This window comes from Triturus cristatus, chromosome 7, assembly GCF_964204655.1.
Source record: "Triturus cristatus chromosome 7, aTriCri1.1, whole genome shotgun sequence".
NCBI lineage: Eukaryota > Metazoa > Chordata > Amphibia > Caudata > Salamandridae > Triturus > Triturus cristatus.
Window position 1 is genome coordinate 164,177,949 of NC_140590.1, and position 25,892 is coordinate 164,203,840.

General features: G+C 43.5%; 1 protein-coding gene across 2 annotated transcripts in view; it reads right to left on the reverse strand.

The window, feature by feature from the left end:
* The window catches only part of APLP1 (amyloid beta precursor like protein 1), a 290,055-nt gene that overhangs the window by 6,058 nt on the left and 258,105 nt on the right, over positions 1-25,892 (reverse strand). For both annotated transcript variants that reach the window (XM_085615940.1, XM_085615941.1), the window contains 3 exons: positions 22,961-23,028; positions 18,802-18,867; positions 348-491 (listed from right to left, as the gene is read on the reverse strand). In XM_085615940.1, the coding sequence (XP_085472066.1) occupies positions 348-491; positions 18,802-18,867; positions 22,961-23,028 (278 nt within the window). The remainder of the gene's footprint in view (positions 1-347; positions 492-18,801; positions 18,868-22,960; positions 23,029-25,892) is intronic.

Below are 25,892 nucleotides of genomic sequence, written 5' to 3' on the forward strand. Positions count from 1 at the left end.
GATCCCTCTGATAATCTGGTCAAGATTTTGCTCTCACTGGTTAATCTGTTCTAGGTCCTGCTCTCAGGTCTATCCAGACTTTATCTTGCTCTCTCGTGTTATAAGATCAAGGCCCTGTTCCCTGAGGTTTATCTGGTCATTATACTGCACCCACTTTAATTATCAAGTCTAGATTCCACTCTTTCAGGTTTATCTGCTAGGTTCCTCCTTACTTTGCTCTATTTTGACAGCTGGTGAATATACTGCAGTTTTTTGACTATCATTCATTTTCTCTGGGCTTCATCTTGAGCAAGTGGGAAAGGTCTGATTACATTAAAACAGATTACAGTGCAACCTGATGTACATACCTCTACAATACCATGGCTGATGGTCCCATATGGCTTACGGCGGACCAGCAGAAGGCTCATAATAATCACCATTGCCACAGCGACCGCCACCACTAACAGGCCAATAAGCGCTCCTTTATTAAACGTGACCAAGGTATCTGGCTCCTGTGAAAAGGGTATAAAAAGTATGTAGACAAGTTGGATAAAAGTAGAAAATAGACTGAAGTAAAGGATGGGGGGAGGTAGAGAACGCAAATAGGAAAAAGTGCACAAGTGGAAAGATACAAGAAGCAATGGTAAATAGCACAGAGTGATAAATAGTTTTAGGAGAGGACAAACAAAATGGGGAGTGTGTTAGAGTTTAAAAGGGAGAAAAAAAAGCTAAATGATTAATTGCAGTAAAAGTTAGGGGCAATGGAGAGGCAAGAAGTAGACGATATATAGGAACAGGATTGGCAAAAGAGCAAGATGATGCAGAGGTAAAAATAAAAAACAAAGACAACATTTTTGAAAGTAAAAGGGTGATAAAAACAGGAAAGAGGAAGCATTAGATAAAAAGGGAAACTACTGCAGCACAACCTCTCCCCATGCCTTTCCCAGGATGTTAACCTTGCCATGTGGCAAAACTAATACCATAAACTTTAAGGTGACCACATGATTAAGCCCCTGATTTTCTGAGATTCTGTTCCTGCATCATATACATCAGAATCTGAATATTTTTAAAGCACAACAACCAACACTGAATGGTACTATCCTACTCTGAGTAGCTATCAAACGTGATGTGTGTTCTTTGGTGAGGCATCTTCCTCTGTCTATGTGTGCTGCAAAGAAAGAGGAAAAACGAGGAGGAATAAACATATTTCTCCTTGTTTCACCTCACTAGGGGAGGTGTAGATTTTTGCCTCATTCCCACGTCTACCATTTCTGGTAAATCTGGGAATGCTTCAAAATCCATGGATGTTGCATGGGACCACCCACTCAACACCCATGGAAAGTCTCCCTGGCGCAAAGTAAGGCAACGCAGCGATTTGCGCTGCATTGTTTTTTTCAAGATTTGTGAAGCCCTCACAGCCACCCAAGGTGACCTTCAGGGACTTCATAAATCTCATTTTTGAGCTGCGTTGCTCCTGCACTACGTTGCGTGGTGCAATAGCGACGCAACAGCGCTTGTACAGATGCCTCCTACTTTGACAGGAGACAATCCAGGATATAAGTGTGATGAACACTTGACCGGCCACACACCATTCCTACAGTGTCTAGCACCTGCATTTGAACTAATGAATATATAATACATATGGAATAATACACCAAGTACGGTAATGGACTGGTTTGCTAATTTGGCCCACAACCATTATCAGGAGCTCAAGCACATAGGCCGTTCAAAGGCACAATCACCATTTTTGATCTGTTCCAACACACAGAAGGGTACCTCTGTGTAAAACAAGTCTCCTCTAAGCCTTTGGTGAATACCACTTGCTAGTGGCTCTAGTGCCATATTTAAGACGGGTGGATATAGAGCACCCCTCACTGATGCCTGTTGTGAGAGGGAATGTGAGGCGAGTGGATAGCATTGACAAACATTATCAGGTTGAGGAAACCATCTAAGATCACGACCATGCCTATAAATAGGTTTTCAAGCTCCTACCATTTTAGTAACTCATCAAGAAACGTCCATGGGCTCTACCCCTTCTGATACACTTTGAGCAGGAACAGAAACAGCTAGCTTTTGAAATGCAAACACTTGTGTCAATGTTGGTGTAGACTTTGGCGGTCGGTCATTGTATGGCGTGTGGTTCTCAAGAGCACATGCATCTTTTGGGGCTAGGTATCAGATTGTTTGGCACTGATGGCGAATTTCAATGTGTGGAGGAGAATGATAGCTTCTGAGCGGGTGAGCGAGGCTTTGCCCTCTAGTGCGGCTCTTCACTAGCCACTTGTCTTAGTATGGAAAGACATGATTGCAGTTGAGCGAAAGATGCACTGCTACTACTGCCAGGTGTTTAGTAAACACTTGAGGGGCTGTTGTGACCCTAAACAGTAATTCTTTGAATTGATAATGAACTCCTGCCATAAATCTGAGGTACTGGTGGGGAGACGGGTGGATGGGGGTGTGGGAATAGGCATCCTTGAGACCGGGTGTCACCATGAAGTAACCAAAACAAAGCAGTAGAATAACTTCTCAGAAAGTTGTAATCTTCAAGTGCTCTGATGTGATGTCCTGATTGAGTGGTCGGAAGTTGAGCATCAATCGTGACATCTTTCTTGGGGATAAGGAAATGAAGGGAATAGACCCCTTGTCCTTGCAGATGTTGTGGGACACGTTCTATAGCTCCTTTTTGGAGTAAGGCCTGCATTCCTTGTAGCAACAGACATAGGCATTAGCTATGGCCTAGGATGGAAAACACCCACTTGTCGGATGCCATATCCTTCCATTTGGGAAAGTATAACCTGATGTGTCGCCCGATAGGTGTTGAATGTTCTGGGATGATATGTGGATGGTCACAGTTTGGAGGCAGAGGTGCCAATATTTTAAGTACCTCTGGCCTACTGTGGCTGTTGCAATGCAAGCCGCCTTTAGTGTATTGCTTGGGTGGCTATCTTTTTTTGACAGGGCTAATGCATCTCATAGTGCAGTCATTGTGGGATGCCTACTGTTTTTGCTGCAGATCATAACTACTGGAGGTGAAACTTTGACTTGTGTCGCTGGTGTTGCAGCACTCCCATTGCCTTGACAGTGTCAGTGTCCTTTTAATTTTTTCTAACATGTGGCCCAAAGAGGAATTTTATTCATTGAAATGCCAAACAATGAGGACACATCCTGTGGAAGATGTATATTTTAAGACAAGCGTGGTGGTGGAGAAGTATACTTGTGTTTCTGCCCTGAGAGGCATTATCACAGCATCAAGGTCACTCCAGATGCTTGCATTACCTATTATTTTGCACTCTTGAACTTCTTTCCTGTGATTTTTGTAAGCATTTGGAAGGTGCCTAATATGCCCCTCCATTTACTCCAACTGATGTCTGTTGTACAGGGACAGCAGTTTGAGGTTGCCATTGTGAAGTATCCTGTACAGCTATACACTTGTCCGATGCATCAATCTTTCAGCTCTTTATCATCTGAAGAGGTGTCCCACATGCCCTGCATGGGTGCTATATTACATACGGAGTGAAAAACAAGGGAATCTGGTGCAACATGTCTGTGAATGAAAATTGTGTCTTGCAGTGGAGGCTAATATTTTTTCTCCTCCCAGGGTATGGACATTCTTGTTTTGACCCGGTCTTTTAAATTTGTGAGTGGAGCATTTGAGTATGCTTTTAACCATTGGCAGATATTGTATAGACTGCTCGTTAGAGAGTCTCGTTAAGGAAGTCATCTTCCTCTTATTGCATACAGAGTTTAACTTTGTGGTGGTCTGCATGCCAGGAGGCTGTGTCTGGTGGAGAGGGTTTGACAGAACTTGGCTCAAGAGAGGCATCATCTGCAGGGTCCACATTGTAATTGTGCCAAGTATCGTCTCCGCAGTCCATTAGCACATCACAATAGTATGAGTTTAGTTGGTCTGCAGCAAGGTCTTGCTCCTGGTTGGTGTGAATTGAGAATGTGAAGGTCTGGGTGGTGGTGTCGGTTTGCTTGTCCTCTTTTTTGGTATGGGATAAGCACTGCACTCTTCAGAAATTGCCTCAAATGTGAGGTGGCATTTCTTGGCATGGGGTTGACCAGGAGAAAAGACTGTGCAAGGATGTGGCTAGAGTCTGGGCCAATGTAAATACTCCTAGATGGCGGGTAGTTAAGACAGAGTCAGTTTTCAAAGTCCACTTCAGAGTCTATCTTGGTTCTGAGATGGTTGCTTACGGCTCTCTGTGCCTTCGCATTGAGGCTCAACTCCGAGATCAAGCAATCTCTGGTCCCAAAGCTGTTTTTGGCTTTGAGAAATTGGAAGTTGCAGGCATAGACTTCTGGGGCTATGCCTTACACTGGAGCCGAGGCTTCACTCAAGGTTGAACCCCAGAGGGAAGGTCCTCGGTGTGAGGTGTATGTGAAACCCTAGGTGTGGTTTTTGAACAGAGTATAGGTTTTGTTAAGAGCTCTGGAGAAGGATGGTCTTAGAAGTCAGAGTTGTTGGAGAACACATATTCAAGACTTCACTCCCTGTGAGTCTTCAAATTACCAGAGTGTCCACAACTTTCGAAGTCGGAGTAAGCCCCTTGAAGGTCTTTGGCTCTCTGATCAGGACCATCCCAGCTCTGCATCCTATAATGCCCTCACTGTCTATTCTGCATTGTTACTGAATACTCTTTTTGCACTGAAAGGCTTTACAAGCCAAACATATAGACTCATCCTGGTTTTTTGGTTGGCAGGTGTTACAAACTATGTGCTGGTCTGACAACATGATCTTACTATTACAGTTAAGGCAGAATTTAAAGGGTGTTTGTTCTCCATACTGCCCCCCCCCCCACACGAGTCATACTTATACAACTGTGCCACGCTTCTCTGTACGATTTCGCTCTGAAGTTCTCAATGGTTATTTAAGGTCTTTGCAGGTTTGAAGTCTGTGTTCTGGCACTAACGTTTTCAGCTTTCGTAACACAATCGTAGTGGACCACTTGAAGTTATGTCCAACCCAATGGCATAAAAAACAGTCTAACATTGGAGTTACTGTTCTGGTGCATCGCAGACCTCTGCGGAGTTTTTAGCAGTCACCTAGAGACTGAAACCTCTTATTTAAAGGAAGACATCTTTCAATGTCTGTGCTGAACTGCAGATGGCCGGTGTCGGCACAATAAGTTATCTACCCCAGCAAATGCTGCAAACAAAAGGAAATACATTACCTAATGTGGTGTTTTGTCTCCCTCCACACAAGGGTAATATAGCTTGTGTATATACATTTTAATTTGAGTTTAATACTCTAGATCAGTGATACTCAAAGTACAGCCCGGGGAGGCGCATGCGGCCCACCTGACCTTTACATGCGGCCCCCTGGGCAGCAGTAGCACTGGGCTGCCATTTACTCAACTCACCACAAACATGAAATAAAAAGTAGAATATACAGCAAGCACTTAAAGGTTAATTGAAGTTGGAGAAAGGAGGTAACTTGGCCCTTAACTTTAGGAACACTTTCATTTTTAGGTCTCTCCTAGGCAGCGCGCATGCGCTACCCTAGGAGAGGACCTTTAGAAATTGGTCTGCTCTTTTCTACACACTCGTGTATGTGGCGGCATCCAACTCGCATGAGCGAGCAGCGGCGCATGCACGGGCCATCTATTTTCAAATAGCGTGGCCGCGTGCGCTTTACTCTTGCTCCCCTGCCTGTGCACCTTTCATCGTGCTGATTACTATTTTTTCTCCTTCCTTTTCTCCAGACTTGAAAGCATCAAATGACTAGATAAGGGGTTTCCCGTCCCTGCATCTGAACAACACATTTATTTGCAACTGAAGAAAAAAAAACTGCTCAGTTCGATAGTGACAGAATGAGTGGAATTTTACCAGCCATCCTCCTCTGGTCCATGACATCACCACTGGGAGCTAAGGCAGAAGCCGCTCTCAGCCACACGGGGCTTAAAATAGGACCCCGTCTTGCGGTTGGCTTTACCTGTTTTACAGAACTTGCATCCCATGGCCCCCCTCACCCCCTGACATTCGTACACTGCAAATGCATTACTTGTTACAGAGTAAAGTACCCATTTGCTGTACAATCTAAACATCTTTAAAATGAGACCCCCGGTTAATGGTGTTTCTAAGCAACGTATCGTCGTCTTTTGATTCCCCTCGATGTGAATGCTTTATGTGAGGGTGTCTAATTATAAATTGCCACTGGTTCTGTGTGTTTGCAGGTATGAAAAGGTAGTGCACGTTTTCAGAAGCGAGCACTAGCCCAGATACACGGTGACATCTCCGCATCCTCATCCCGCCCCTCCCTCCCGCCGCCGCCACTTATCAGCACTGTGGAAATTTCCACTGCTGTGAAACAGACACCAGGGGAAGGCTCTCGTGGAGCCTGGCATGATAAAATAAATGTAGGTGGTGGGAGGGGAGAAATACAAATCCCTCTGTGAATGCTGACACAGACTTTCAATCGTACAAAAAGTAAAACAAGCATTGGCATATCCAATAGGTCTCGGCTTTGAGACCTTATAAGTGCCTAGCCATGCAACAGTTGGTGTTGCACCAAGGATATTGTGCTGTATAACTAAATAATTATAGGGCCCCAAATGCGAGACATATTGGCTATGCCAATGCTTGTTTTTCTAGCCTGGATCAGAAGTGCAGAGGGGATTCCGATGACAGATCTTTGTTTAGAAAATTGAGGCGCACTAGGCCTCCTTTTCCCATGACAGCCCCTTGACATGGAGTGGTCCAACTGTCTATTCGGACAATGTCAGGTATCTAGAGCAAAATAAGGAATCTTCTGAAAAATGTCTACCTCGCATATCAGAATACTGTAAAGTTCTCCGGTGCCTTGTTCGCCACAATATAAAACCACAAAATGAAAGGAACTCATCTGGGACTTACGTTGAGTGACAGGGGCACACACACTGCGGGTGCTCGTGCTGTATTGCGGCAGAGCCTAGGTGGTGCCCCTGAATCTCACATTTAAGGGGCTCTCTGCAGCCCTGCCACGGTAACAACACCTGTGGCCAGTTATTTATCCTCAATGTTGGGAGTCTGACTCGAAGTGGGCCGCCTCCCCGGGTGCTGTGCGCAAACAGGAGGCTCTGGGCTCGCGCCGGGGCTGACAGGGACGGCGTTTAAAAGGCGGCGAGTTTTTACCAGGGAGGCAGAGTTCATCCATGCAGTTCCCATAGAGACCGTCGAGAATAGGTCAGTGGGAGTAGGCCGAGGAGGGCACGCGGGGAGAAAGTAAATACTAGAGTACTAATGTGAAAGGAAAAACCGAGAAGAAAGCAGCCGACAGTGAAAGAATGACTTTCAGATCCGATACATAGTATTATTATGCAAATATTCAGTTCACGGGAGCCAGAACTCAAGAGCTCCTAGTTACGTAGATTGAAGAGCGGAGAGGCAGGAAGATGAAGGGATCAGTATCCCACAACTGAATAACACACAATAACAACACACAAATACACTAAATGTCAACAGAGATTCTACTTACACCCCGGAGTTAGCCCGGTGAAGGGCAAGCGGACATCCTCAACGGGACAACATACTTTCAACTAGAGCCTGTACACACGCATGAAATACTGCCTCCCGCTATAGCACACGCATGACGGATTCGTGCAGATAGGACATGGCACGTGGACCATGCCTCCATCACTGATACTTCCAATCACACAGACAGAAATCAGACTTTTGGTGTGATTGTACCCTCGACACCAGAGTGGGAGGCCACCGCAAAACTCTCGACAGCGCTGCATGGACATCCTCTGGGCAGGCTAGGCACTGTGGAAATCTAACACATCACAGCATTCACTGTAGGAAGCCAGGATGGGAGAGCAGGTCTCCCAGTGACGCCACTGGTACATTATTCAGTAGAACCCTTCCCCCAAATCAGTAATAGTAAAACAACTATACAGTGCCGAACACAGAAGCAACTGTATACAAACGGCAGGCTGAGAATGGTATTTACTCTATAAAGTGCAGACGCACGAGGAACAGTAGTGAAAGCGGAGTGTACATAAGGTAAGGCCTCGTGGGATAGCTACCCCGGCTTTGGACGTCACTACTTCTCATAGTGCTAATGGTAACAATAGCCATTTACACCGCTCGTACAAACTGGACTGCGTCTTGTCATTTAAATACCCACATGACGTTGTTGTTTTCCAAGGACATTCTTGAACCTGAGTGTCCAATTGGTCTATGTAGAGCCTAACTGTTTAAGATTCTTAGCGCATGAAACCAACGATAGGGGCTTCCTAATATACAGAGTCTTGTCTCCTTGTATATGGGCAGCATTCAAACTTTAACTAGAGCCTGCCTCTGTCCCCTCCTCTCCCTCGCACTCCGTCTCTTACAGAAACCAGCCCACACACGCACTGCTCCAGCGACCTGCAAGAGGCAAACAAGGAAGGCTTTAAAAAAAAGCCTGTGGGCGCGAGAGCGAGCACCAGGCCATACGTTTTGAATTCTCGCACCCGTGTCTGGGCACGATAATTCAAAACATATGGCGCCGGCATGCTTTTAAAAAAGCCAGTGCACACAAGAGCGAGCACCAGGCAATATGTTTTAAATTATCGCGCCCGTGTCTGGGCACGATAATTCAAAGCATATGGCACCCGTGCATGTAACCGCAAGCAATAGGCCACACACGCACGAGCGTGTGGTGAGCTTTATGAAGCCCCCTTACAATAAGTCTCGCAGAGCAGCGCATGCGCGCTGCTAGGCGAGACCTAAAAAAGGCAGGGAGGGGTACGAGGCTGAACGGTGTGTGTACACACCCCATCAGAGGCTTGTTGGAAAGGCAGGGTGTTCAATGATTGTTTCACGAAATACCGCACTCGCGCTTAATTTTTAAGGACATATTTCAAATGGATGTTCTGTTTGTTTTGTTCTTAGGTACATGCCTCGGACACACCGCGTTGCCACACGTTGTAAGTGCAGGTTTCGGTCCACACAAAGTAGTCCTGTTGTTATTACTCGCTTCTGAGAGCGTTAACAATGAAGGCTGTTAATTGCCCATTTATAGGCCTGAGCCAAAGACACATAATGAGGAGAAGGGCAATTAATAGCTGTTAATGCTTGACAGCATGCAATTAATGTCAGCATTCTACGCAAGCAGAGTGTCTGCACCAGCCGCAGCCTTCCTTAAAGGATACAGAGATAAATAACATTATAGCAACATCAGGACATTTGCTTATATTTATTAAGTGCTTATATGCCTCCGAGAGAACTCACAGCGCTGCAGAAGAATTGCGAACAGTAGACAACTCCGTACAAAGGCCTCCTACTCGGCCCGTCAAAAGGGTTTCAGAAGATTGTAAACCCTCAGAGATGTCCGTGTCTGGCATGGTCAACAGGTTGAAAGATCAGTACAACAATGACCCCAGCTCTCCTATGATCAGCACTTCAGGTCTTTGCAAGTATTAACATTCCACCAGAGAGAGAGGCCAGAACACTGGGCCGGAGCCATGAAAAGCTGTCTGGATGACTAATGCAAACCAGCCCTGCCCCAATTCCCTCCTCAGTACCATTTTTCTACTGAATGGAAGGGTACCACCTCTGGAGAGCCGAACGAGTGGCCGCTTTCACTTTAAGAGCACCTTTACTTGTTATCGTGTTATCGATGTGCTGCATGGCCAAATAATTACAAGGTCCCAAAGGCGAGACCTATTGGCTATGCCAATGCTTGTTAAAGACAGCCACTAGATATACATGCTTTGCTTCCCCTACACCCACTTTATACCCCCACTGGCATCAGTGCACCCCTCTGTCGCACCATAGACCAAACTTTGTGGCCCCTGGGAAAATGTTTGTGAGTACCCATGCCCTAGATCATTCTAGAACAGCTTGGCAACAACATCTCCAAAAGATCTCACTGAAGGTGAGTGGGGTGATTAAAACATGGATATACACCATAACTCCCATGTCTTGATTCTTAGCTGTGTTGAATGATTTTGCTTATACTGATTATATTAAACAGCAGAATGCTTAAACAAAATATCTGCTGATTACATTGATCAATGTCGAAGGTTTCAATGGGCCGTAGGCACTTGGCGCCATTTAATTTGTCAATGCCTATGCATCATATTTTTTGGGATAAGGCTTATCATATCCTTTGGGGGACGTTTGTCTGGAGACCCATGTGCAGCCAATTATTGGGAGGGGACAAATACAGGACGATGGTCCTTCTGACAAGAATGCAATGTTTTGGTTCTCTTGTGGTTCATTCATAAATTGCACAGAAATGGAGAGATGAGACCGCCCCTTTAATGTATGAAGGGGTGTGCAAAATCAAAATAAATCATGGGCTTGGAAAATATGATGCGAGATTAAGCATGTTTTCATAGTTTCAGTAGTATGGGGATACTTTTCAAAAGTGGAGAACTTATGAGCTAAAAAGTGTTTGTTCTTGCTAGGACCCCATTGGAGTGCATATTGGGATTGGTCCCCAAGCATAAAGGGGGCAAGATAACACACAAATTGACAATTCTGATGTTGCTCCTAGTGAAGAGGTAAATATTGCCATTAAATGGCTGAGCAGAGACCCTCCCACAACTGCAAAGTGGCTAGCAGACTTTGAGGCCCCTACATAAGAGCATGCGGATGACAGATGAAATATTGAGAGATAACTCAAGTGATTGGAGGCTACTCTTCATTTCCCTCTGAAACTATGGCTCAGCAGTTGGCTTGTGGTTTGTAGTTGGTGTCAATCATCATATTTGCATTGGGAATTCCTTAACGAAAATATTACTTACCTGTAAGAATAGTTTTGCAGCCTAGACTCTTCTAGATTCACAAACTGTGCATATTCCGCCATCTAGTGGTTGGAGTCGGAAAGTGCTTTGTATTTTTTATTTATTTTTTGCTTTGGGAGGTTGCGAAACCTGATCCCTCTGGTGAGGCTACAACCCCCATCGTGTGTGTGCAGGCTCTCCGATAATTTTTTCCCCTTCTGCATTGCAATTCTGTCTGCTTGTTGAATAAGTATAATATTGATTGCGTATAGGGCTGAGAGTGCAGGGGCACTTGTCGATTTGTAAAATGTGACACATATATATATATTTATATATATATTGATATGTACATACCTCTATATACATGTATATGCATACATAGGTATACCTATATACTATTTTCTTTTTATATATAGGTAGCTAGGTGTAAGGGGGCATCTGTTGATATAATAGGCGATATGCAGCCTAGTTGCTGCTTTTTAAAAAAAAATATATTACGTATGTAATATTTAAAAAGAGATGTATAGCTTTAGCTATTTTTTAGCCCTTGGGAGTACTTATGTACTACGCTTCTGTAGGGACTATGTGTTGAATTCTCTTTTTATTTACTTTGTTATTTATTTATTTATTTTCTTTTTCCTCCTTCACCGGGGAGGAGGGAGGGTCTTATGTGAATCTAGAAGAGTCTAGGCTGCAAAACTATTCTTACAGGTAAGTAATATTTTTGTTTTGCAGCATAGACGTTTTCTAGATTCACAAACTGTGCATCGATTGCGTAGCGGTATTTTGTAAGTGTGGAGGAGGGAGTGAAGTGTAGTTGATTTCCCTAGGATACTAAAAAAAAACACAAATGGTTTTGAGTACCACCTGTTTTTTGAGAGAACATGAGTTCTTATGTTGTGTGTACCTAGTAGGTATCCATATGGCTTTCCTTTGAGGAAAGTACCCATATATGTACTCCCTTGTGTATATATCTGCCTTTGTTTTCAAAATAGTTTAGCTGTGACCAGGCACAAACCGATTGGATGTTGTACTGAAAATACTTAAATTTTATCGGCCCATTCATCCTTGTGTAGGTTAACACCCGACTTGCTAGCTTTATTCTGCGAGTGCTATTTTTTTTCTCTTTAATATGGTTTTTTACCAGCCACTAGCTCTTGTTTGTATGTTTATTTATTTATGTTTGATGCAATGGGCCGGTTTTTAATGCCTTATGTAGATATGGCTTAATGGTTTTTTGGGGTGCCTGGCTGATTTACGCGAGTACGTATTTTTTGTTTGATGCTCACCTTCTTAGCAACAGACAACTGTATGGATATCCTGTTGAAATTTGTTATTACCCTTTCGTGGTTATGGTCTTGTAGAACATGGATGTTATTACATGCTTATGCGTCCTGTTTATGTCCTCAGGAGACAATGGAGGGTAGAGGAAAGAAAAGGCCTTACCCTATTATATGCCTTGTGCCATAAACGCACCTTAAGCTATACCAGCTATATATCTAATATATATATATTTTGCTGTAGAAGCACACATATGCGTGTGCCTATATTCTCTTGTTGAAGAATATTCCACCCATGTGGTATATCCCAAAGCTTGACTTGTAGAGGCAAGATGTTGTCATGGATGTCATTTGGCCCCTGGTTTTAATGAAGGTTACGGCCCTTGAAGTGCATTGTGCACAGTGGGCCTTTTTGGGGGGGGGGGGTGTGTGTGTGTGTGTGTGTGTGTGTGTGTGTGTGTGTGTGAGAGAGTGCGAGTGTGAGTGTGAGTGTGTGTGTGTGTGTGCTTCCAACAACGGGGCTACCAAAAACAAGTCATTGACAACGCCATTAAAAAATCTATGGCGTTCTGTAGAGATGAAGTCATAAGGGATAAGAAATCTGTAAACATCTTGACTAATGCAAACTCCACTAACACTATGAGTATTAGCACTGAGGAAGACAATGTGTTTCGCTTGATTGTGCAATATAACCAACAGCACAAAGCCTTAAATAAAATTCTTCAGCAGAACTGGCCCTTGGTACGAAGTGACCCCGTGATAGGACCCCTGCTACCGCAGAGGGTGTCCATCACATACAGTAGAGCTCCCTCAATGAGGGATGTGCTTGTCAAAAGAAGCCCTGAGGTGATTGATAGCAGCAGTTGGATACAAACCATGAAAGGATTCTTTCGATGCAAGACATGTAAAGCATGCATCCAGGGAGTAAATACCAACACATATCAAACCCCATTCAGCGAGCAGAATCATGTTATTTCCAAACTACTCACATGTAAAACTGAATTCGCGATATATGTACTGACATGTCCCTGTAATCTGCGCTACATAGGCAGCACCAAGTTACCCGTGTATAAACGTATCCTTCAGCACCTCAGGGCAATCACAAACCAGGATAACACCTACCCGGTTGCACGACATTTTAAAGAATGTCATCAATCTGACAATCGCAAAGTAAAATACTTTGTAATTGACACTGTACCACCGAGCAGGAGGGGTGGCAACCGAGAGAATAAACTTAGAAAACTCGAAACTCGGTATATCTTACAGTTAGATACCAAACACCCTTCCGGTCTGAACGCCACTGAAGATTTATACACATGCTTGACTTAACTCTAAGAAAGATAAGATTTGGTCACCAAATGATTGGAATAGATATAACTTCAAAGATATTCTCCATGCAGATTTAGTCGATTCAGTCTTAGCATCCATCAATGACACTGGTATTTAGCAAACATTTTTTAACACATTTTTTTAACTTTGCAGTCCTATAGATTAGCAAATGGAAGATTACAACATTTTTTTATGTGGTCATATATTTTGTACAATTATTTTAAGGTATTTATGAGATTTTGAATTCTTAGTCTTTTAATATATTTATTGTGAATTTTGCTCTCCAATTGGCACCTATCCACATGTCTTATTACAGGGATAGGTCGACAGAGAGACAGTATTTTTTAAAAGTATTTTTACAAGTATTTTTATAGGTATTTAAAGGTATTTTAACACCTTTTATCTATTTATTGGCAATTTGCACAATCCTACGACTCTGACCTGAACACATTTCACAAATGTTATTCAGTCTAATATGTTCAGTCGTAGACTAACCTTTCTTTAACTTGTACAGACTATATAACAGCATTGATACACATATCATATTCCCTTTGATCTAAGGACCTTACCAGTATCTCCCTGAGTAGAGCACATTTGATCTCACTCCAGTATCGGTGCATTGAGGCTTGGATATTGTCCTAACAGAACATACTCAAACCTGTTTGACTAAAACACACTAGAATACGGTGATAGTACAATCTATCTTTCCACCTATCCACTGGTCGTTCTGCTTTCATCATAAACGTATGGTTATTAAAACAACGATCTAACAAATATTAAGTATCCCTGAATCGATGTAACCTAAGAACCCAAATGTAATGAATTATTGTATTTTTGCACAGCACACACTCCTAGGCTGTTTTTGCACACATTTTGCACTCAACACTTTAAGCACTTTTTTCAATTAACAATTGTTGTTTTTATTGTTATTGATTTTAATCTGATCGTGACGCACTAACCAGACGACAATACAGGGATGATGTTTCACAACAGCATACAAAGTATAAAAACACGTGACAATATCTCTCAATAATTTGATGAGATTGTTATGGAGTCATTTAGGTTGATATTTTATGTAACCTTACCCGTTTTGTCAATTACAAATGCGGTGTTTGTTGTTTATGTCTATGACGAGATTTGCGTAGTATGCTGATCACGTGGTCACGATCTCATTGGCACTGTCACTTTAAAAAGGTGTTCTCTCTCTCAGTCCACTGTCATGTGATCAAGGCTCAGGCGAGCCGAAACGCGTAATGGCGACAGAGAAATAAAGACTATTTGCACTACAAGTTGGGTCCGTGCCTTTCTCTTCAGGAGAACCGTCAGCGGGGAAAAGCTACGGAGGAATAAGCGTGATATATATATATATATATATATATATATATATATCCCTTCTTTGATGTGCGTTATTATGTGGGGATGTATCCAAATGTTTGAGATGTTTTAAGGGCTGACTGTATATATATCTTGGGTGCATACAAATGCAAACCCTGAATCTTTTTGTTTTACTCTGCCCTTTATGGGTGTAATTTTACAAAGTGGAAGGTGCATGGCTCTATGTATTTGTCTACATGTAGGCCCAGCCCCTGTATTTCTGCGTGCAAGATTAAATGCTATTTGTTCTTGATTAACATAGCCTTGCCACGTTAGAGTTTGTAGAGGCTCTGTAGGTAATGCTGCAATAATGCACGCATTTGTACCTTGTGGTGTGAGGCACCTTTGTTCTTGATCCATTGTACCTTGGATTAACTTAACCTCGCAACGTGAGCGTTTGTAGAGGCGGAGTAGGTAATGCTGCGAAATTGCGCGCATTTGAATGTATTTGTTTACATGTAGTCCCAGCCCATGGATTTATGCATGCAAGATTACCTTGCATTTGTTCTTGAGCCATTGTACCTTGGATTAACTTCACCTCGCAACGTCAGAGTTTGTAGAGGCTGAGTAGGTAATGCTGCGAAATTGCGCGCATTTGTACCTTGTGGTACCAGGCACCTCTGTGATTTTGCCTGTTGCAATGCTGTGCAGCAAGATTGTAAAATCTTTGGAAGTGGCTGTAGTCACTGGTAAATGTTTGCATATTACCTGTGTAATTGAGCTATTTATTGCCCTATGGGTTGTAACTGTGTGTGCTATATGTTATATAGCACAAGTTGTTTTATGGGTGTGCGATAAACCGCATCTGTATTTTCCATAGAGTATCCTGATATGTGTTATTTTGGTATAAGAGGCTTAATGTACAAGGTCCCCGACTATTGCAACTTTTTTGAATGTAGTGGCTCAGCAGGTAACACTGCACTTGTGCGCATATTAGTACATAGTCCTATTTTGCAAGCGCCTGCCTGTTGCGCATGAATGAGGCTTTCATTTATTGTATGCCCTATGCTTTACCGTGAATTATTTTTTCCTCGTCGCTGTGTTATGTTATCAGCGGCTTTCTGGTAGTGAAATCTTTGAGGCTTATGTACAGCATAGCTGTGAACCCTTGCTTTGTACTGCCTGTGTGAAATGCTTTGTCTTGTACTGCTTGAGCGAAAAAGCTTTGCAGTGAATTATTATAGCCAGGTGCTTTAGTAACTGCTAAATGTTGCCATATGGTTGTTATATGTGATATAGCATGGTTTTGGGATTTGCAGAGAAAAACCCCCTTACAATACATTTTGGCCTTTGGGAAGGTGAGGATGAAAAAACGTAATGAAGTGCTTTAATTTATTTACGCCTTTATTGAGAAACTAAAATCCCCTTGGAGGCCCTGTTTAGCAAGGCCATTCAGGAATGCGCTTCCCGGAGATAAGGCCCTGATTTATGAGGCCTCAGAGGTCGACATGAAGGCCTCGTGGGGCATATCAGCAACAACCGGCGATAATTATCGCTAAGCGCACTTAGCGCTAGGATAACTATCGCCGGCTAACGTGGATTTTTATCACTGAGATAACGTGCTATTAGCAACGCTTATCTCAAAAGTGATAAAAATCCTAGCGCTAACTGCCTAACGTGAGATTATCGCTGGAAACCCAGCGATAATCTCACGAAATGTGGCATTAGCTTGTTGATAGGTCCTCACAAACTTAGCCATGATATCCACCTTCCATAGAATGTCATGGCTAAGTCAGTCCTGAAGCAGGCGTAAGGAAAGTAGCGATAACAGGGTTTATCGCTACTTTTCTTGTCGCTATGCCTCATAGCGTGGGGCTTGATGATAGGAGAAATGTCGCTTAGCGACATTTCTCCTGTCATGTCAGGTCAGGAACGCCCACTTTGCATCTCATTAGAGCTGCAAAGATGGGCGTTAAGAATACGTGCGCTAATGCAAGGTTTCACGCGTTAGCGTGACCTTGCTAATTAGGTGATAAAATTATCGCCGCTTTTCGGCTGAAAACTGCCGCAAAAGTGGCGATAATTTTCTATCGCCGCCTTGTAAATATGCTCCCGTGTTCAGCGGGAACAGGGGAGTTTTATGGCCTTTACAGCGGCATGCTAGAAGCCTCCTTGATGCTATGTGTATCAGGGAGGTAGGGGGGCAGGGCCTGTGTTGAGAATTGTGCTACGTGCAAACCAAAAGGTTTGGCTTTGCCGTTAGTTAAAACTGGGTCTCTGGTGCGTTTTATAAATGTTTGTTATGCCCACTAGCTAGATAGTAGGGAATTAAGCACCCTGCTTTGCTGGCAACCGTTTAAATAGTTTAAAATTTTTGCTTTAAGCAAAACTACGCCCTTTACCTTATAAGTGTAGCGCACGCTTGAGCTGAGTTCTAGCTGTGTCTGACAATGAAGTAAAGACTGGGAAATAATCCCTTCCCATGAAGCCTTTTGATTATTTGTGCGTTTGAAATGCAGCACCAAAACCCTGCATGCGTACCAACACGGTGCTGTAAATACAGGCAGGTTCGACAGACTAATATATATTCTGAATTTGTTTAAATAAATGCGGCTTACATTTTTAAAGTCCTGTGCTTGTGCGTGGAGCATTTCATCAGTCATGATGCGAACATATATTCAAGAGGAAATTGTTACCTCGTTTGTGGATGAAGCATTCGCTCTGAGCAGAGCATCCCCTTAACAGTCTGGGGACAGTTTTGTAAAAGGCAACGAAAAGTGTACTTGCCCTGCAGCATGAGCAATAATGTGAGCCAGGGCCGGACTGGGAACCACAACCGAGTGCTTGGCCGCCCCCTCCTTCCCCCCCCACCCGGGGGTGGGGGAGTGACACCGAACTCTTTGCCAGGGCCGGTTTTTGGGCGATTTTGTTACAGGGCCGATTTTGCAGCTATGCTGCAAAAACGGACCTGTAACAAAAACGGCCCCCAGGGGCCCAAAACTGGCCACCACCCGTGCGGCGCACCGGGGGATTGCCCGGTGCCCGCTACGGCCAGTCCGGCCCTGATGTGAGCAGCACCAAACAAGCTGCTTTGCGCAAGATTTTCCCCTCATGCCACTCTGTTATTACCACCTATCTCCTTGGAGTTTCTGGTGGGCCTCCTCTGTTGCATGCGTCTGCTGCTGCCTTTTCACCGAAGTCTTCGGTGCACCTCCAATCTCCATGGCGGAAAAAATAATCTGAGAGCCTGAACACACACGATGGGGGTAGCCTCACCAGAGGGATCAGGTTTCGCAACCTCCCAATGCAAAAAAAATAAAAAATACAAAGCCCTTTCCGACTCCAACCGCTAGATGGCGCAATGTGTGAATCTAGAAGACGTCTATGCTGCAAAACTACTGAGCTATTCTAATGAAGGCTGAATGCATTGACCGTGTGCTATTGGACTCTGGGGTCCCAGAAAATGCTGGTGGATGCTGTGTAGTGACCCTGGTGCCGAAAAACAGGTATTTGTGGGTTTCTAATGAATGACAATGAACCTTTTGTGAAGGCTCTGCTGTCAGTGTCCATGGGCAGAGGTGTGGCACAGCGGCCAGGGCGACTGACGCCAGACGCTGGGGATCACGGTTCGATCCCCGGCACCAGTGGCAGGTCAGCCCGGCACCATGTGACTCTGGGCAATAGCTCGCTTAATCTTCCCGACGGCCCCCAGAGCCAGGATGCCTATGGGTAGCTGTGCACTTTACAAATACTGGATTTACATTTCACATTTTTACACGTAATGTTCAGGGATTGTGCCTGTTGGTAGCAGAAGGCACAGGTATGAACATCTATGAACAATGCCATGCTGCAGGTGTCTACTGCTTATCAGCAGGTCGTGCATGGAGGAAAGCTGTACTTTGCAACATGTCCATTCCAAAAGAAGAACCAAAAACAGAACAGACACCCTTACTTAGGCGGCAGGAGATCTTGTACTCTTGTTGAGCCTCTGAAAGGCTACAAAAACGGCAGCAAAACCAGTTACCTTACATTTAACGGCATTGAAAGTCATCAGCCTATCACAATGCTTCCGGATTCTGCGCCTATTGTTCAGTCGCAGTCAATGAGATGAGATATCCCTTTCACAAAGTTTTGCAAAACTTTAATTTTAAGTCAACAGCACCAGATGAATCTACAGCAAGCCACCTTTCCGATCTACTTACCAGTTCATCTCTCTGGATGTCCGGAGACTTGTAAATCACGCCCTTGACATCTTGGGATGTGTTCACCTGCGATTCGAGAAGATTGGAAGATGCTGAATGCTTCTGAGTACAAACCGGGCTCTACCCATCCTCTCGCATCAACTCTCTAACAATTCATTCACCCATCAGGCTGAATTCCACTACTTACAAAGGCCTGATTGCCACCTCACAAAGCAAAGCCTGTCCAATTTGTGGATGGTGTGAACAATGTCATGCAAACACAACAATAACCCAACAATGATGCTACACTTCCCATTGCAGGTTACAGTGTTAAACTTGAATACGTTTAACACTGTAAGTGTTAAACTTATTTTACACATTTCATTTATTTGTATGATTAATAAAAAGCATTACAAAACTGTTAAATTCGTATGACAAAATATGCCTTGATGCACTTTCTACTAATAATTATAGGCACAAAAACAGGACCATCATCCGCAACCTTATAAAACAAATCGCCCCAAATGCAGTCAGCATTATAAAGCAGCACTGCAAGTTTCCAGAAGACTGTCTAAAGCGCTAGCCTCGCTGGTACATGTAGGCGCTGCCCAGTTCATCTCATCCAGGCCATGTTGTGATAACATTCCGAGGCATGCAGTCTTCCGTCAGCATTTTCCAGTTCTTTTAGTGTAAAGTCCAGTGTAAATTGGACTAGTCTGCATATCAATTGCATACCGTTGACCAGTAAGCATGCATCACATGCATCATTAATCTCATATAACCCGGGTCTAATAAACAACGCCTCACAGTTCTTGACGGAGCTGCAAAAGAATTGGGCGCAAGCAAGTTATATGTGCCCTTGACTCCGACCAATATCCACAGCCTCTGCGGCGTTTGCAAGGGCAAAGATTAAAAAATGTACAACCAGCTTGCGACTCTACCAATGGTAGACGCTGAAACCTAATTCTCTATGTCTCCGATTGTGCCTTTTAGATAAATCTGGGGTACACAAGAGGTAAGTGATGGTGATAATTCTTTCCCCTTTTTAAAATCCAATAACGCCTCAAGATATTCACCGAAAGACTTGGGGGCATATTATCAAGCATGGAGTTAAATTTATAGCCGCTTTAGCAGCAGTTAAAGCGGCGATAATGGCCTTGATAATATGCCCTTGAGAATTCCAATGGGCTTCTATGGGAATTCTCTGCGTCATATTATCAGGCCCATTATCGCCGTTTTAGCTGCAGTTTTCTGCCGCTAAAGCAGCGATAATTTTTAACTCTGTTTCTTGATAATATGCCTCCTGGCTCTTCTTGGATCTTTTGCCTTAAATTTGAATGAGCTATAGTACATGTTACTTTCCCATTCCTTGGTCAGACCCGATTTATGGAGGGCTGTATTAGGATTTGGAATGCCTCTACAGTATGCATTGCAGGCAGAGAACAACGTGCCTTCCAAGTCAGAGTTCATTTTTTTTAGCCTTGCACAGTGTTGTATGCATTGGAGGTCTACTATCCAGGAGCAATTAACCAAACCAAATTTGTCTTAATTGATTACGGGGGTGCTATTTGAAAGACTAAAAACGGGGTTTTGGAGAAATAGACTACCTTTTCCAAGATATTTGTGTAATTTAGCCCCGTAGGAAGGAGAACTGTACGCGATGGCGAGGAGGAACGTTGCTCATTATGGCTGCGCCCGTTGACTATTTAATTTGGTCTCCAAAGCCGAGTTGAAAATTACAGGTACCAAGGCCTATTGCTCATGGCCTGAAGTTGAACGTGTTGGCTCATGTTCTTGTTTTGCCAATCATCCAGATATGGATAGGAGACTATTTGGTTGATCTTTTCTCTTCCGTCCTTCCTAATGTTGATATGTTTACTGTGCATGAACATCAGAACCGTATTTCTTTCACGTATCATTTTTGAGCGTGGTTGTGATGAGTTGCGCGTGCGCACTGCAGACTGTTGGGCGTATACTCCAAGAGCACTGTTGTCGGTAAGTTGTAATGCTGGTGTATGTATGCGGCTTAGTTTGGGGAAGAAAGCTCTGGTAGGTATTAGATCTGCTGTATAGAACTTAAATAACTGTGGGGCAAGAACACAGCCTTGTTTTAGACCATGGTTGGTATATATTTTATGAGTAACTAATGTTTCTTTCGCTAGTTTCATCCCGATCCAAGTATCCATGTAGAAAAGGCGGAATGCTGGTAATAGGGCGGCTGGATACCCCATGCCCTTGATTTCCCCCAGAATATTGATCTATTTACTCGATCAAATGCAGTATTACAGTCCAATATACGAGGCATATAATGAGGCTTCTATGTCGATTGCTTTTTTGAGTCATTAAATAATGACCATGATGTTATCTACTGTTTCACATAATGAGATTAATTCCACATTTGTAAAGCGCAAACTTATCGCCCCTAAGGGTATTCAGGCGCTGGGGGAACATTGGGTGGAGCTATTGCCCAGAGTCACTTGGTGCTGAACTAATCTACCGCCGGCGATCTAACCGTGAGGCCGGCGCTCCGGAGTCAGCTGTTCTGGCCGCTGGGCCACACCTCTCCGTTACAGTTCTAAAACCAGCTTGATGTAAGGGTTCAACCAGTCCTCCACAATTGTAATTTTGTGGGTCCTCTGGGCATCTCTTTTTATGAATCAGATGCAAGACTGAACCCCTCCAGGAGTCTGAAATAGTGTATGCCTCCAGAACTACATTGTTTACTATACGTAGCGGTTGATTCCAGAATGTAGGATTCTTTTTGACGTCTGAGATAGGTGTGGCATTTGGCCCGATGACACTATTTATTCTGGAAAAATCAAGAGCACCTGTGATCATTTTTTCCTGTGATTTGAAGGGAGGACGTATATACTCCATTCTCAAGACGCTTCTTTCCTGATCATAGTACTAAAGCTCCGACAAATAATAGATCCATGGTCCTGCATCAATGGTGTTTTGTTCTACTTACAAAGGTTCTAATGATTGAATTAATCACCAATATTTCTTCGTCAAATGTAGCAGCCCATTTCTTGATATTATCCGACCTTTAATTCAAAAGTTACCTTTTCCTTAAAATATTTTAGTTTATACTCCGCTCTAAGTGTATTCACGTCTAATTGCAATAAGGTTGTTCCATCATTTTTTTGGCACCTGGTAAGATCAATGTTTCTTTTCATATGCTTCAACTCTTCGATATACAAGTTACTTTTTAATGTGTTTCCTCATCTGTGATTGGCAATTGATTTATTTACACCTGTTAAATATCAATCTAGTAAGGATTGGAGAACATTTTCCCAGCATCTAATAGCCTCAGAATCTGTCAAAAAAGTAATTAATAGTCTCAGTTTGTAGGCCACCATATTGATGTATCCATTTGTCACAAAGCACAGCCAAATGCTACTGTCTGAGTTTTTGAATTGAATTTATTTCTGGTTTGTCTATGGTCTTCAGATATTTGTATGTACTTAATACCCCAACCGATCTCAGTGACCTGTGGGCGGTGGTCTCTTTCTGTACTAACTAAAATTTGATTTTTACTACATGTGTTCTACCACTGCAACTAAAATAGCAATTCTTATAAATGCTATGTTTATCTTGTACTACTGACGTCTAACGTCAAAGACCGTAACAGAAGCTGGGCGAGAAACACAAGTATTTTGGTTCTTGGAGAAATAGTCATTTAGTTCTCTGGGAAGGACATTTCAATTAAGACAAAAGTCAGGTTTAAAAGAATTTTGAACAAGATCATTGAGGGGCTGATCTAAGCTTCAAAGGTGCCAAACCCACCATGCAATGAGCTCTCCTATATCTTGGAGTTGCAGCTGAAGCCCTTGGTACACAGAGTCATTAATAATCAGTAACTTGGTTTGGCCACTAACAGCTATTTTAGATTCACAGCTCATTACAAATAATGGCTGGATGTGGAAAGGGCTCATTAAATAAACTATGCCATTACTATATCAGAGCCAGTTTCCTCAGCTGAGAACCTGATGGGAGCAAAAGGAGTAATCCTAAACATCTTAACTTTAAGACATTAGATAGCAAAGTTGGAGTGTCATTTCATTCTAATGTAATAACACAAGACTGTCAGAAAGTATTTCCAACGGCTTATGGTCTACAAGTGTGCATAAAAGAGATTTTAAACAAAAAAAAGGATCGGCTACGGTGATTGTGCATGTACCTTTTGATTTGGCTCGTAGACGAGGGCTTTGTCACTCGTGGGGTAGTCGTATTCGGTCATTCCCGAAGCTGCATGAGAGAAAATCATAAACCCATGTATGATAATGCAATTATTTTCATAAAAAATAAACAGAAATACATCAAATATTATTAACAATCAACACCCACCACCTGATGAGATAATCCCAAATCTCAAATGAGGTTTCCAAAATTGCAGAAGCGTGCATAGCACAGCTGAGTATCTTAATTTCATTTTCCATAGTATGTGATGCATTAGTCTGGCTTCTTTAGGAAGTCTTCAGGAAAGACTATTAGATTACTATTTTCACTGGGGGTCTATTGGCGAGATAGCCAGGTTTATTTTCTATGGGAGGCACCAATATGCTTTGCTTCCTTATTAGAGGTCAAGGAATAGCCCTTTTGGACTAGTTCTTTGGGAGATTCACAGAGACACCATATCCAATTCTTGCCTCTTAGAGTGTGTGAGCGTGTGTTTGTGTGTGTGACTATACATGGGTATTTAGGAAAAAACAAACATAGCCAGAGGCAATGGAGTACACACAGTGATCATTTATAACGTAAGGGGAAGGGAAATCTGCTAAGTTCTGCGAAGGAAAAGGACCCAGCACAAAGAGATGTATTGATGTTTGAAGAGGACGTTATTCAGCTCTCTTGCGAACTGAAGTAGTGTCAGGTGGTCCTGATGGTTGCACCAATGTTATTCCAGATCCTGGGTGCACAGATGGAGAAGGCCTGCTTGAGTGATTTTTGTCTGCATTTTAGAATATGGCACTTTACATCGCGGTTTTTACACCGCGATGCAATCACAACACGGTCGTTACAACAACTGCATTGTTACATCGCAGTGCCATTACAACTAGATGCCGCGCTGGACTTAGGAATAGTATGATTTATTATTCCAACGCCAGTGTGTGCAACACTAGGGAAGGTGTTGGTATAGTAAATAAAACTATTCCTTAGTCTAGAGCGCCATCTAGCGCAAGTCGTTGTAACAACTTGCGTAGTAATGGCACTGCGTTGTAACAACGCAGTTGTTGTAACAACCGTGTTGTCATTGCATCGCGGTGTAAAAACCGTGATGTAAACGTAGTTTCCCTGCATTTTGGCATCTCCAGTCTGGTATTGTCCTGGCTGTTGATGTATTGGGGGCAATGGGTGATTGTAAGCTTGACAGTCAGATAAGCAGGTGTGCCTTTCATGGTGACACTGTAGAAGCTGTAGCTGGTCCTAATACTGCGAAATGGTAAAAGGAGTGAGCTCCATCAAGGTAGGAATGAAGTGGTGGTCATATATTTGAAGCACTTTGTAAGGTGTGCTGCAGCGTTTAGGATGCTTTTATAGGGGGGGGGGCACTGTTGAGCACAGGAAGGCTGTGGAGCAGGGCATGGCCGCCATACAGGTCTAAGAGTGGAAGAGCTTGCACAGTTCTGCAGCTGCTTTGTTGGAGGAACAGTTTTACTTTTTTGTAAACGGTGCTGGTACCACACTGTCTTGGTCTTGCTGGAGATGTGTTGCTCGAGGGCAAGGTTAGTATCAAGGGTGAATCCCAGTGACTTGGCATTGGGTGATAGTAAGAAATTTAATTTTTCCAGGTTCATGCTGCTAACCTACAACTGGCCTAGTTTTGTTTGTTCTTAAAGGAAAATTAGAGAGGTGTGGTCAGGTGCAGGGGACTTTCAGGTAGGTGCTTGGCATCCAGGTCTTGATGTGGAAGCAGTACTTGAGTCACTAAGGGACTTATTCTGAGTACGGCAGTCTTAAGATAGCCGTACTCGTGGTGATGGGCCGACCACTGTGGGTCTGCCCGCCGTATTTCAAGAATGGCAATCAGACCGCCACAGGACAGCTGCCTCTGCTGGGATTTAGGATCCCATGGTGGTAGTGCAGTAGAAAGGGGCAGGAATATGCGGACATGCAGCTGATGCACCGCTGAGCATATTTTAAGTTGCATTTCCACCACCCATTTAATGGCGGGGAGCCCATCATGAAAAGGGTGACGGAGATCCAACTAATGGGGAACAGGGACCCCTGCAGCTTCTGGGCCTGGGTGTGCATGCGGGGGGGCACATGATGTGTCCCCCGGGAATTGCACCCTCGTTCCTGGATGGTGTGACATGCATGACATGGTGCATGCCACACAGTGCAGGAATGTGCTGCTGGGGCTGTCATGGCAGCAGCCTGCTGCTAAGGCTCTCTTATGAGCCTAACACAGCAACCACCATGAGACCGCCACAGCACCGCCTGCCCACCCTGGATTTAACTCAGAATCCGGTAGACGGACGCACCACAGACTCGGTGGTCCTCCTACCAGTGCAGCAGTGGCGGTGCTGTAGGAGTGCTGCCAAACTCGTAATAAGGCTCTAAATGTCATGCGCAGAGACTTTCAAGTAAAGTGACCTTTCTGCAGAGACTACTAATGCCTGAAACAGATGGCTCAAGAGAGAGATGCTCCAGCCATTCTTTGTAAAAGGGCCAAAGGGTAACATATTGGCACCTGCATCCTGTGGGGTGCTCAGAGAAGAGACTCTATTGTTCGCTCTCCTCCTATGCTGTGCACATGCCATTAAAAGTGAAATAGCTTATATTTCTTCTTCTGCAATGCTCTCATGCAGGATATTTGTATGGCAAGACCCCTTTGAGGATATGTGATTATTCAGTGATTTTTGCTATTCAATTAAACTCAGCACGTTGCAAGAACTACATTTTCTACACATTTATGCTAAACATTAAGAGCGTGCAAAACATTTTCAATACCCAGAGTTGCATTAGTCTACTTTTACAACCTCACTCATTCCACATTTTGTTTGTCTCACTCTTTCATCATGGTATTTGCCCTTCTCTACTGCCCCCAACCTCCGACCTCTGATCCCTATGTGTAGCCCAAAAATTCTGACTCATACTTTCTCACTCTA